We start from the raw sequence: 13,213 nt of genomic DNA on the forward strand, positions 1-13,213 counted from the left end.
AAATTTATTTATAAGGGTGAGACTTTTTTTTTCAATCTTCATATTCGTCGTCTTAAAAAAATACGAAATAAAAACGTTACTACCTGGACAATGGGTGGGAAGATCACGTTGGTCAAAAGAGAATATTAGTTTATTTAGGAAATTAAAGTATGCAGACTCGATTCAGATGATGGAGCGTAAATAAAAAGATTCGGATATTATAATTTAAAACTTAAAAAATATAATAACTTATCATCCAAAATAATAAATGAGAGGAAGATAACCAAACCCTAGATACAACCTCAAAAGTATCGTATCATGTTTTATTGACTTGGTGCATTGTTGAGTTGGAAAAAGAAAAAATAACAAAAAATATGAATAAGATAAAATATAAATGTAATTTAATTTTAAATATTTTACAAAAAGTGAAATTTTTAATAAAAAAAATACTTTGTTGAGTATTTTAGCTATTTATATTTATATTTTAATTATTGTTTAATATTATAGATGGCAAAATTAATACTTTTATATTTTTGTTATTTTTTATTTTTTATTTCCCCTTCTAAGAATAATTTAATCTATACAGAAGAAGTGGGAGAGGTTGAAGATAGAATAAATAGGTTGATTAATTAATAAGCTGAAATAAACAAAATAGTTATCACTTTGTCGTATCAATAAAAATAATAAGAAATGTTTAAAAAAAGAAACAAAACTCAACCAAAAATTCTTAAATCTATAAAATAAAAATGAGAACAGCCAAATACAGAGATTAGGGAAAAAAATGTTCTTTTGTCTTCTTTATTCAAATTATTTATTTCAATTTTTGGTAATATGTAATGTCCAAATCAACTTGATTTTGTGGATATACTCTATATCTGTCTTTGTTTATATTTATGGAAAAAGTTTATGCACAACAACATAAAACATAAATATACGAGATAAACCTTAACGATTACAATAATATAATATAATGTTATGATTTATATTCACAATCAGTGGCGGAACTTGCACGGTACCAAATTAAATTTGTTATATATATATATATATATATATATATATAATATGAATGAATTTTTAAATTTATGTAACTCTAAAAACTTTAGAGATTTATTTTTTATTGTCTTGAAATTTTGGTTCTCATGAAATTTCTCAAAGTTTAGTTGACGTAAGTGTATCTTTTTTTATCTTTATCACAAACCTTCCTCTTTAAAAAAGAATCAATTTTTTTACTTCTTATCATAATCTTTCTAATATAAATTTATCACCTCTTGTCTATTTAGAAAAAATAAAATTTATGTTCACAAATCACAATTATCATTATACAAAACATAATAAAACTCATACCACTTTAATTAAATAATCAACACAGTATAAATTCAAAACTTAAAAAAAAATTACCATAGACAACGAAAAACACAAAATCCCTAAATTTTATAATTAAGGGTTATAATAATTTGGGAAAAATTATAATTAGGATTCATACAAATTTCATAAAAGAATCCCTAAAATCATAATTAGGGTTTATATTAATTTGAAAAAAAATATCCTAAAAAGATTCATAAATCTAACATAAATAAATCATAATAAAATATTAACCTTAATTTTTTTTATAAATTAGTGTCTCCATTAAATTTTTTTATTTTATTTTTTATTATTATTTTTCATAATATAAACTTAATATAAGTAATATATAAATATAATTTTAAAAAATATATAAATATATATAAAAAAAATTTTAAAAAAAAGTTGGGAGAGCCACGGCTTCCCTGTCACCAAGTTGTTCTGCCCCTGTTCACAATCATAATAATTATTTTTACAAAGTTAAATGAATCAACAATTTTAGTTTCTTTTATGATCTTTTCCATCTTCGACATTTTATTTAAGAGGATAAGTAGCTTTAATATTTTAGTCTTATTTTTAATTTTCGATCTCGGTTATCAATTTCAATTAGCGGAATACATTTTCAAACACTAAGTTCGATATTGTAATTTGTATCAATAGTTGAAAAAGTTAATTTAGTTTAGGTTAATTAGGTTTAGAATTCATAAACATATAGGTAAATTAAAACTTTAATATTTTTTAATATTTAAATTTAAAAAAAAAAAATATTGTTATTTTAATTTAATGATAGTAAATTTATTTAACGTGTTAGACAATATCTTTTATAGATACGTGAGTTGAAAAAAATGTTAGATGGTGTAAAGAGTTTAAACATCAATTTAAAATGTTATTTGACATGTAAAGAAGAGTTAGTTAAATAATTGAGGTAATAAAATTATATTTATTAATTTTTAAATTTAAAAATCAAATTTAATCAAATTTTGGAACAAAATTAAATTTTAATTTCATATAAATTAAGAAACAAAAAATATATTAACCCTATTTAATATATTTCACATATTAAAAAAATTAATTTATTTTAACACCCAAAATAATTTTTAAATACCCGCCACTAGATATAATGCATCATCATTAAAAAACAAAGACAATACAAAGAAGTGATATTAAAAGAAAAAATAATTTATGTATTTTACATACAATTGAATTCTAAATGTTTAAATTTTTTTTATACATGTTTTTTAACTTTAGGGTTAAGTATATTTTACATACAATTGAATTCTAAAACAAAGATAATCCAAATTAGGGTTAAGTATTTTTTAGTTCTTGAACTTTGGTTCAAATTTGGACTTCGTCCCTGGTCGAAACTTTGATAAATTTTTGTCCCTAAACTTTAAAAATAAATGAATATAATCCTTTTAACTCAATTTTGTTAACTATTTTTTAGGTTTTGAACACATTTCTCAGTAAATATTGGAGTTGTTTATGCCATTTGACACATTCTCGACTCAATATTTACTGAGAAATGCGTTCGAAACCTAAAAAAAAATTAAAAAAATTGGATTAAAAAGACTATATTCATTCATTTTTAAAGTTTAGAGACCAAAATTTATCAAAATTTTAACCACAGACAAATTCCAATTTTAAATCAAGTTCAGAAACTAAAAACATACTTAACCCTTAAAATTATAACATATCTCGAATATAATAAACAGTATATTTAATTATTTTATTCCGTACGGTACAGATAAAAAATATAAAATAATTATTATTAACTTATAAAGAAAAATCAGTGTATTTCGGTGCATACATGTCAGCTCAAGCTTCAAATGTGTTGTGTGTGAGAGTGAGAGGTTTGAGAAAGAAACTTTCAATTGAATTATAAGAATTGAAATAAGATCGTTGAATTCACATTTTGTTTTAATATTTATGAACTCAATTAAATTAAAAAATCACAAAAATCAAAACAAATAAAAAGGTTGAAGTATAAAAACCAAATTTCTATTGAACCCAAGAAAGAAATAAAAAACCACACCATACACGTGCTAGCCGTACTCGAGATATTTTCTAATTACATGAACAAGTTGTTATAAGTCAAGAAAAAACTAATTTTTATCTTAAAAAATTTAAAACTAAAGAAACGAGCTAGAATGTTTTTTATAAACCAACAAGAAAAAAAATAATAATATAAGAGTGTATAAGAGGGTTACAAGCCTTAACACTAATTAAATTTTCTAAATAAAATCTTAGACATAACTATGAATTTTGATACAATACTAATTAAAATTAAAAAACTCTAAAGTTTACAGGCATAATTAATCTAATGTTGGTTGGGTTTAACAGTAAAATACTCAATTTGATGAAATATGACCCAAATTAGTCCAATTGGATTTTTTATGATTGGTCAAATTTAACAAAACTTTAATTAACCAAATTTCCTACAAATTAGGCATAGATGTGAAAATGGGTTGAAACCCGCGAGTCAACCCGGCTCACTACGGGTTCAGATCGGGTTGGGTTGAAATATTTTTACAAATTTTTATACGGGTTAATTTTTGACACGGCTCACCCGGGTTCAACGTGGTGAGTCGGGTTGGTGAGCCAACCCGCAAATAAAGGATCATACAAATATTTTTTATTAAGTTGGACTTTGCATTTGGATTATGTCAGATTGTTTTTTTAGTCAACACATAAATCATTTGTATTTTTGTGATTTTGGTTTGTATTTAGATTGTATTAAAGTTTATTTAAATTTTAATTAGAATTATAATTTAGTTTTGACTGAAAAAAATAAATGTATTTTTGTTAATTAAATGAATCCACGAGCTAACTCTATTAATCCACCAACCCTTGACGAGTCAGATCAAGTTTGAATTTTTTTGACTCACTAATAAGTAAGCTGAGTTAAATTGACTCACTAAATGATCAACCCGTGATAAGTTAAAGTGGATCAGACTGAATTATCCGTTTTTACAATTCTAAAATTAGGTGGCAGGTTACCTATATCAAATCTCTCTCTAGCTTAACCCAATCAATTTAGTTTTATTATATAAAAAAAAACTGTTGCTAGACAACTTGGTTATTTATTATTTTATTTTACTCAAGCTGAATTTGTAGCTACTTTTTTTTTTTTGTTTTATTTACCACAATTATATAATCTACTTATAAAAAAAATGTAACAAAAAATTTTAAAAGTTACAAATTAAAAAAAGTTATTTTAAAATGTGTATCTCTGACGATTCAATAAGATCAAGTATGAATGGGCATTAGACCCAATAAAAAAAATTTAAAAATTTAACCCACTTCAACTATAAATTATTTTATTTTATTTTATTAATGAATTTGTACAAATTCAGTCCTATTCACCCTTATATTATAACTCCACAAATCAGGATATTCCTTGGAACAAAACTCTACTCTCACTTCAAAATTAACAACAGCAATAATAAAAACATGTATGTAACAATTCATCATCATTGAAATGTCAACAAATTATCTTGCAACAAGGTTTTTTTTTTAATTAATTGTATTTTTTGACAATTTAAGAATTTTCTTTTTGTTATTTCCCATAATTTCTGAGATGCAATGTATGTTCTACTTGACAACGAGAATCATGTCCTGTCATGTCAATTCCTATTTCTTCATATTTATTAAAAGAAACTTTAAATCAATTTTAATTGTAGAAGATTGGTCTATAAAACAAAAATTTACAATTTTGAGATGAACCATAGATATTTTGAAATGAAGAGTGAAAGTTTTGGAAAAGACGAATGGTTGATTTTCAACCTTTCTGAACAAGAAAAAGACATGTTGGTCCAATGTTGTCCTAAATCAACCCTTGTGTTTAATGTGTTATAAGAAAGAACTTTACCCTAGAATTTAGACTTGTGTTCATAACAATTATTGGTATTATTCAGGTATTGAAGAGTTAGGCTAAAATGGATTAGTATTTTGTTGATAACATTTGTCAACGGTGACTCACAGACACATTATTGAAGAACTTTTTGATAGGTTGTTTCTTGTTGGAAAGAAAGAAACACTGATAGCATTTTTTGATGAATGATGACGGAAAACTAGTTTAAATCCGTGACTTTCAAAACCCAAATAAAAGTTGAAAGCAATATGGAGAAATTATAGGACCCTAAAAAAACAATCACTATCCCAACTAAAATAAGGTATAAGTTTGGCATCTTAGATATAAAGAGGGAGTTTTACTAGGAAGATACAACACCAATAAAACTTGAGCCCGATCACATAAGACATTGACAACACTCTCAACCCAAAACGTCGAGACAATAGGTTTATGAGTCTTTATCCTTGTATAGTACTCTATTTTCTTATTTTTAGCTAATGTGAGACTTAGACTTACACTTTCCTAACATCACTAAGTTAATAATCTATAAATCTAGTAGAGTTTTCATTTAAAGAATTTATTTAAAATATTTTTTATTTTCATTTAAGTATTATATTGTTTAATTTTGTTGTTAAGTGGATAAAATAATCAATATTTTTATCTTTTAGTTTTTAACTTATTGATTAATTCATTTTGTTTTCCCACCAATCTTCTTCGACTCACGGTTTAACTTTATTTTTAGCCGATGGTTTTGAAAAAATTGAAGAGAAAAAAAATAAACGAATTTTTTAACAATTTGAAAACGTGAAAACAAAAATAATGATCACGTACTATCATTAACCAAAAACCAAATGAAAAGGCACTTAATAAAAATTAAACATTAAAAATACGAAAAGTCGTCGGTTACTTCAACTTTAATTAAGTCTATCATTTAGAACCAGTGATGGATTTGGGCTTGATTGTTTTTAAAAATCTAATAGGCCTGTAATGAGTTATAGGGATTATTTACGGTTTTTACGTCCTGCACCACCATAATTTCTAATTGCACTTTATAATTTTCAAAATGGGTATTGCATTTTTTGAAAAAGTAACTTTTGGAACACATTTCTAAAATATGATTTTTAATATTATTTCCAGAACAAGCTTCCTTATAATAAAGGAGGTGCAGGAAAAAAAAAGCCTTATATAGAATAATTGAGTGATACTAAGTAATAATAATAATAATAGTACAAAATATCAAAACCTGTGACTAACATTATCCATACACAGTTACATGAATCATACAACAAAAGTCTTTGGTACTAAAACCTGTGACAAATAACATCTAGCTAGAGAACAAGGTTACAACAAACAGATATACATACAGAGTCATCATCGCACAAAGACACACGACAACAGTATAAAAACAAGTCACGCAACCATTTCATCGTTATTTTCAGCATCACCCATGTCTTCAAAGTCACTGTCAATATCTGCTTCAAGAAGCCATTGCTCAAATTCATCCACGTCATCATAATCATGTGTGTATAACCCATCTGAAGTATCGTAGGGATCAGCCCCAAGCTCCTCGCCATGGCATGCCACATGTAAGAAAGGTCTGCTTCTGGCTAAAGCATCTACCATGTCTCTGTTAACATTTCCTGTCACTCCCAACCATTTGAGCCTCGGAAAATACGGTTTCTTCAACCACCGAAATGCAAGCGCTGTAATGCCACCACAGTTATAAAGATCCAACAATCGCAAACTGCTTCCATGTTTGGCCTCGTCAATCAGCATTGAAGCTAATGCCATCACTGCAGTGTCACCAACTAGAGGGCACTGTCGCATTCGGAGCTCAAAGAAGGGAATCCTACTTTTTGCAAGCAGCAGAACTCCATTATCAGAGAGGTTTGGAAGATTAGATAGATCCAGTTCTCGCAATTCCAGCACGCAGCAGCCATTAAATAGAGCTGTGATACATTTATCTGTTAGTCTCTTGCATCCGCGAAGAGACAATGCATACAATGAACTGATAACAGATGCTCTTAAGTGCAGAAGTCCTGCATCAGTTATATCAGAACCATCTAATAGTAAAATTTTCAGTCTAGGCAAAGTGCCAATGGCCAATAGAGCTTCATCCCCCAGGCTTCTGCAATCTCTCAGGTCAAGAATTTTGAGTTCCTTGTTCGATGCCAAACTCAAAACAGCATGGTTTGTTAACAGATTGCACCGTCTTAAGCTAACATGTGTCAAAGTAAGGGATGTTGCAGAAATATCATGAAAAACTAGATCAGTTAAATGAGTGCCATGAGTGACCTTAAGCTTGTACAAGCGAGTGCAAGAATGCAGGATGGTTTTGAAACCGGTGTCTGTGACTCGACAAAAGCCACCAAGGCATATGCTTTCCATGTTTGCACACTTGTCTGCCATTAGAAGCAATCCCAGATCATTCACTCTTCGAAAGTACGTAATGAGAAACTCCTGGCTTCGAACCAGCGAAAGATGTTTCAGTCTCCCAAGTTGATTAATTTGTTGAAGACCAGCATTGGTTAGGTCAAACGTAACTCTTGGTTCAATCAATGGTGCATCTTGAAGATCCAAATGCGTCAAAAAGACTAGACCTTTGGATATTGTGCCGATCATAGCATCAGTTATATAGTCTACATTAAGACACAGTTTCTGAATGCTCGGAAGTATGGACGGTTGAACAGGATTTGAGGGGAGATGGGATCCCAGATTTGGGCTCAGCAGTTCAGTGACGGTAACTGAAGAAATGTAGCCAATCTCAAGAGAAGAAATTTTCTCAGAAGCAGAAGCCCAGACTCGAGCAAAGTTGTGCCGGAGAAAGAGAGAGACATCAAACATCAGAATCAGTGCCTACCAAAACAACCACACTACATTTTAGACCCAACTAAACCAACCATCAACGAGCACGCAGCAATATTGACAACTACAAAGATTGAGTTATGAACAATTTTAAGACCCAACTAAATGAGAGATGCCGCAGAATAGATTGTTATTCAATATAGCAGACAAGTTTCCCAAATCCAGAGATTTTTGCAACATAAATTGTTGTCGGTAATCATGTAATAAAAGGTTGTATCAGACAACATCTAAGGAACTGCATCGTATAATTATTTCCCCAATTAAAGGTTTCAACTTTAAATGGCATGCCTTACTTCCAAGTGGGAGCAACCGCTCAGCAACTCCTCCAGATCGGAAATATGAATGGCCCTCCCTCTTTTCTCGGCGACGGAGCCAAGGTAGAGAGACCTGAAGGGGGGGAAAAGATGAGTGAATAGTATAAAGCGAGCGATGTGGGACATGACATGAGAGAGATGAAACCTTAGATCTTTGCAGCGGTTGCCGATCTCAGACAAGAGTCTGCCACTGAAATCGGCGCAATTGTGGAGAGAGAGGTCTTGGAGGGAGGGTTTGAGGAGGAAGGCGATGGCGGAGTCGTCGAGGCGGGAACAATCGAGCTTGAGAGTGGTGAGGTAGGGATTGGGCGGCAACAAGGGTCTGAGCATGTCGCCGGAGGGAGCAGTGTCCTGGAAGAAAGAGGAGAATGAGTTTGGGAAATTGGGAACAAAAAATAAGAAAGAAGAAGGTTAGGAGAGAGAAGGGTACGAGGAGGTTGAAGGAGGGGAGGAAGGAGAGGATGTGGCGGCCGCAGGAGCGGAAGGCGGAGGAGGTGGAGGCGAGAGAGCAGATGGAGGCGATGTCCAGCTTCGTCATGACGGTCGCCACCAGTGCCGACGGCAGCCCCTCCAGGCTGGCCTCGCCGGCGCCGGCGGTTTCTTCCTTCGATTCCATCACACACACGCGCACGCACTTTCCTCGGATCCTCTATTATTCTTAAACGTACATTGCTAAGTAAATAAATTAAAAAATAAAATGAAAAAGACCGTCCTCCTTATTAATTCCGAGGAAATAACATAGGTATATGGTGAAGTTTTCTTTTTTTTTTTCATCGCAGTAGTTTATGATTTATTTCTCTGTAAAAATACATGAAATTAAATCGTTTATGCATTTTTCTTTTCACTTCTAACCAATGAAAAGGCTTCACATTCAAACACTTCTAGATAATTTTGCATGAGTTAAAAATATGAATTTTGTATGATGTCTTATTAAATTAGACTAATATGAAATTTGAGATATCTGTAAAAATATATAAGGAGTATAAATAGAATTTTCTCTTTTGTGTTTATATTTCATAATATCAATTTTATCTTTTATAATATAATTATTTATTAATTTTTTAAAAATTAATGGTTATTTTTATTTATTTTCTATAATATTATTTTTTTTATTCATCAACAATTAATTTCTCTATTCATTTTACTTTATTTTTAATAATATAAATTTATTTTATATATTGACTTGATAATATTACACTATTATCACATATTAATATATTATCATTTATATTTACAGAATGTGTACACATAGGCACTATCACGCGATCCTATCGCGCTTACACTTTAAAATATTTTAATCTTTAAAGTATATTTTTCTTTCAAAAACTGAATAAAAAGTTATTAAAATATAAATTATATATATATATATATATTTATTTTATGTTAGGTTAAAAAATTAAAACCTAAGATCATGAAATTCTCTCATAGAGAGATGGTGATTGAAATATAAGATTTTTTATAGTGTATATATGATACAATACAAAGACTAAATTAACCGAATAAACCCCCCTTTAAAATATCTATTCAAGCAATTTCCTTCAAGTGTTTTTAGGTGTTAATTCAAATTATCATCTTCTTACTTTTATTTTTCAGAATGGAAAATGATTTTTTTTACTATTAAATTTTTGACAACTTTTTCTTACAATTTTATGTGACATTTTCTAAGTGATTTTTCACTTTTTTATTTTCTCATTCTTAATATTTCAAAACCACTTAAAAAAGACACTTCATATTATAAAAGAAAATTGTCAAAATTTAATAGTCAAAATATCATTGTTTTTTCGGAATTTGAGGTTTTATTCCAAAAAAAATTGACAATTTATAATCGAAATCTTCATTATTCTTTCAGAACAAATAAAAGAAAAAGGTGAGTAATGTAGGAATTTAAAATAAATAAATAAAAATGTCTATTGTAAATGGGAATTAAAAATTGTATTATTAAAATGTAACATTTGAGATTTATTTTAATAAATATTATTATTTCTTTGATTATTTTTTATTTCTCTGTGAGATTTTATAATTTTGTATTTTATTTAACACAGCAATGCATTATAGAGATCTCGACCTGACATTAAGTGGAACAATCATATTTGATAATAAATTTTATTCAAGTAAGTTGAATTTTTTTCTTTTAATTATGTAAATTTTGAAAGTTTTACATCTAAATGAATAATAAAACTTGCATGTGACTCATTCGAGATTAAGATGAATATGTGCTTGTATGAGATTGATATGAGATAATTTATTTAAATTTTATATGTAAAAGATAAATATCCTTTATAATTATTGAAATTTAACTTAAGCGAATAAATCTAATTCGAGTAAGAAAAATTAGTTTGTTTTTTAATAATATACTATGTTAGACAGCTTAAATGTGAGGTAACTTAGTTACCTTGTTTGGTTTGAAAAAATATGTTTGTGTTGATTAATTTTTAAGGTTTAATAACTACTGCATCGTGAATATATAGATTTCATTTAATATGTATTGTGTCTTTATAATTTGTTTGAGTATTGATAAACCAAAATACATTAATTAAGTAAAATTGATTTTGTTTTAAGTCATTTTGAATTAAATTTATAATTTGTTGCATGAAAAAAAAAAAAGTATAAATATCCACATAAAATTAATTGGTAGATCCGAGATATTTGTTCTCACTTATTGATAGAGCCGTCAAAGTGGGTCAGAATCCGTAAGTCAACCCGGTTAACTATGGATTCGGGCTAAATTGGGTTAAATTTTTTTTACAAATTTCAGTACAGGTCAATTTTTGACCCAGTCCACCAAGAATTCGGGTTAAACCCGTAGTGGACCGGATTGGTCCACCAACCGGTATAGTGACACACATTATGTTGGATTTTGCAATGTTGGGCTTTTTTTTAACTAAACACAATTGTGGAATGAAAACCTAGCTTCAACTACAAATAAGGAGATTGACGTTGCATCTCAACTTAAGGACCAACATCAATTGCAACTCAACAAGTAGATAAATTTGCACCCCTCACTCACTGTCGACTTGATTTTTTTTTTCATTCTTCTAGTATTATTGTTGGATAAGTCACAATAATGCTTTAATCTTAGACAATAATTGTATTTTTATTTATTTATTTTGGCTTGTAGTGAAGTTTAACATTATTCTGTAATATATTGAGATTGTATTCATATTTATTTAAATTTTAATCTAAAATATAATTTATGACTTAAGAAAAAAAAATTATATTTTTATTTAATTAAGTGGGCTAGTGAGTCAATCCGTTTAACCCACCTACCCGTGGTGGGTTGGACCGAGTTCGAATTTTTTCGGTTCACTAATAAATGAGACGGATTGGATTGATTCACTAAGTGACCAACCGTGGTGGATCGGATCGAGTCGGACCAGACAACCAAATTTGATAGCTCTATTTAGTGAGTAAGTCAGTTTTTTAAAGATCAAGATAAATGACGTAATATTGTTAGCTAATAAGAGAGTAAAAATCGAGATAAATTGTTGAATTGCTTTGATATAATCTTCAAGAGATTTTTCGCTTGGCAAGTAAATAAACCAATTCAAGAACTTTTGGAAAAAATACCCATTCAATACTTTTAAATAGGTTAAAATACTCCATTGGTCCTCGTTTTGGTTCAGAAATCTCAAATTGGTCCTCGTATTTTAATTGGTCTCAATTTCGTCCTCGTTTTTGTAATTCAGTATTAAATCAGGACAATCGTTAACTGTTGGCAAACAGCGTTTATATGTGATGATGTGGCTGTAATGTTCAATCTTACGTGTCAATGAGTTGTGGTTAGCACCTTAAACAACCATTGTTGTCTTCTCTTTTAAGAAGGTAATATTGGGAGATGATAAGTGTTTGAATTTGAAAGAGGGTGCGGAAGGTTTATGGTCTCCTCTGTTTTGCTCATCCTGCACCGGTAATGTCTCCCTCTCATTCTTGCTCGTCCTTGTCCTGCACAAATTCTACCATTTCTTCTCATGGGGGTGTGGGGAGGAAGTTCGATTTCGCACCTCTTTGCTATTGCGGTGAGAAGGCAATCATGAGAACTGCTAAGAACAAGGGAGAAAATTTTGGAGATGCCCAAAGTTCAAGATATGAGATATGGAAATGAATTTAGTTCTGTTTTTTGTGTATGTTGTTTTTGTATTTTGATTTTGGAAAACCTAATTTTGCAATTGGGGGTTTTTTGTTTCGTTTGATAGGGTGGAAGTGAAGAAGTTGTTGGCTGCAACTTTTTTTTCATGGTGCAGTGAAAATGTAATTGAAGAAAAATGTGGTCCTACTTCACCTTCGTCCACGCACATGGGGTTCGCAATCCACGCCTCACACTGATTTTCCCAATCCAATCCCTAATTTCCTAATTACATTTAGGGTTTTTCAAGCACTATGTTATTTTTAATTCAATCCATGCAGTCACTGTGCCGTTCTGAAAAATAATAAACGCCACGTCAGAAAATGAAAACCAAGTTAACGTTAAAAAATTTAACACTGTTAGTGATTACCCTGATTTAATACTGAATTACAAAAACGAGGACGAAATTGAGACCCATTAAAATACGAGGACCAATTTGAGATTTCTGAACCAAAAGGAGGACCAACGGAGTATTTTAACCCTTTTAAATATTCAAAATTGTCAACTTTTTCACATTTGTTTATAAATAGTTGAGATTTAATGTTTTTTACGTATGTAACAGATTATAGTATTTGAAAACAAACTGAGATAAAATGTACGTGTAAATGAGAATATATGAATGAATTAGATGTCAATAATACGTGTTTGTGAATGAACATAGTGATTTCAATTAAACAAAATATATCACGTTGATGGTTTTCTTATACAATATATTGAATTTTAGATTTTGAAGATAATTAT

General features: G+C 29.4%; 1 protein-coding gene across 1 annotated transcript; it reads right to left on the reverse strand.

Annotated features, from left to right (window-relative positions):
- Window positions 1-6,404: 6,404 nt before the first annotated feature.
- Window positions 6,405-9,022, reverse strand: LOC114191773 (F-box/RNI-like superfamily protein). Its single transcript, XM_028081154.2, has 4 exons — window positions 8,780-9,022; window positions 8,495-8,700; window positions 8,329-8,422; window positions 6,405-8,026 (listed from the first exon to the last, which is right to left on the reverse strand). The coding sequence occupies exons 1-4, from the start codon at window positions 8,963-8,965 to the stop codon at window positions 6,581-6,583; spliced, it is 1,932 nt and encodes a 643-aa protein (XP_027936955.1). The 5' UTR covers window positions 8,966-9,022; the 3' UTR covers window positions 6,405-6,580.
- Window positions 9,023-13,213: the final 4,191 nt, after the last annotated feature.

Source organism: Vigna unguiculata, chromosome 7 (genome assembly GCF_037176805.1).
Source record: "Vigna unguiculata cultivar grain cowpea cultivar isolate G323 ecotype 2 chromosome 7, ASM3717680v1, whole genome shotgun sequence".
Classification (NCBI taxonomy): domain Eukaryota; kingdom Viridiplantae; phylum Streptophyta; class Magnoliopsida; order Fabales; family Fabaceae; genus Vigna; species Vigna unguiculata.

Excerpts from the sequence above, each read along its gene's own strand:
- LOC114191773 (XM_028081154.2), bottom strand. The coding sequence starts at position 8,965 with ATGGAATCGAAGGAAGAAACCGCCGGCGCCGGCGAGGCCAGCCTGGAG. Across the intron at positions 8,701-8,779 it reads TCCCCTCCTTCAACCTCCTC|GACACTGCTCCCTCCGGCGA; the intron begins GTACCCTTCTCT and ends TCTTTCTTCCAG. Across the intron at positions 8,423-8,494 it reads AACCGCTGCAAAGATCTAAG|GTCTCTCTACCTTGGCTCCG; the intron begins GTTTCATCTCTC and ends CCCCCCCTTCAG.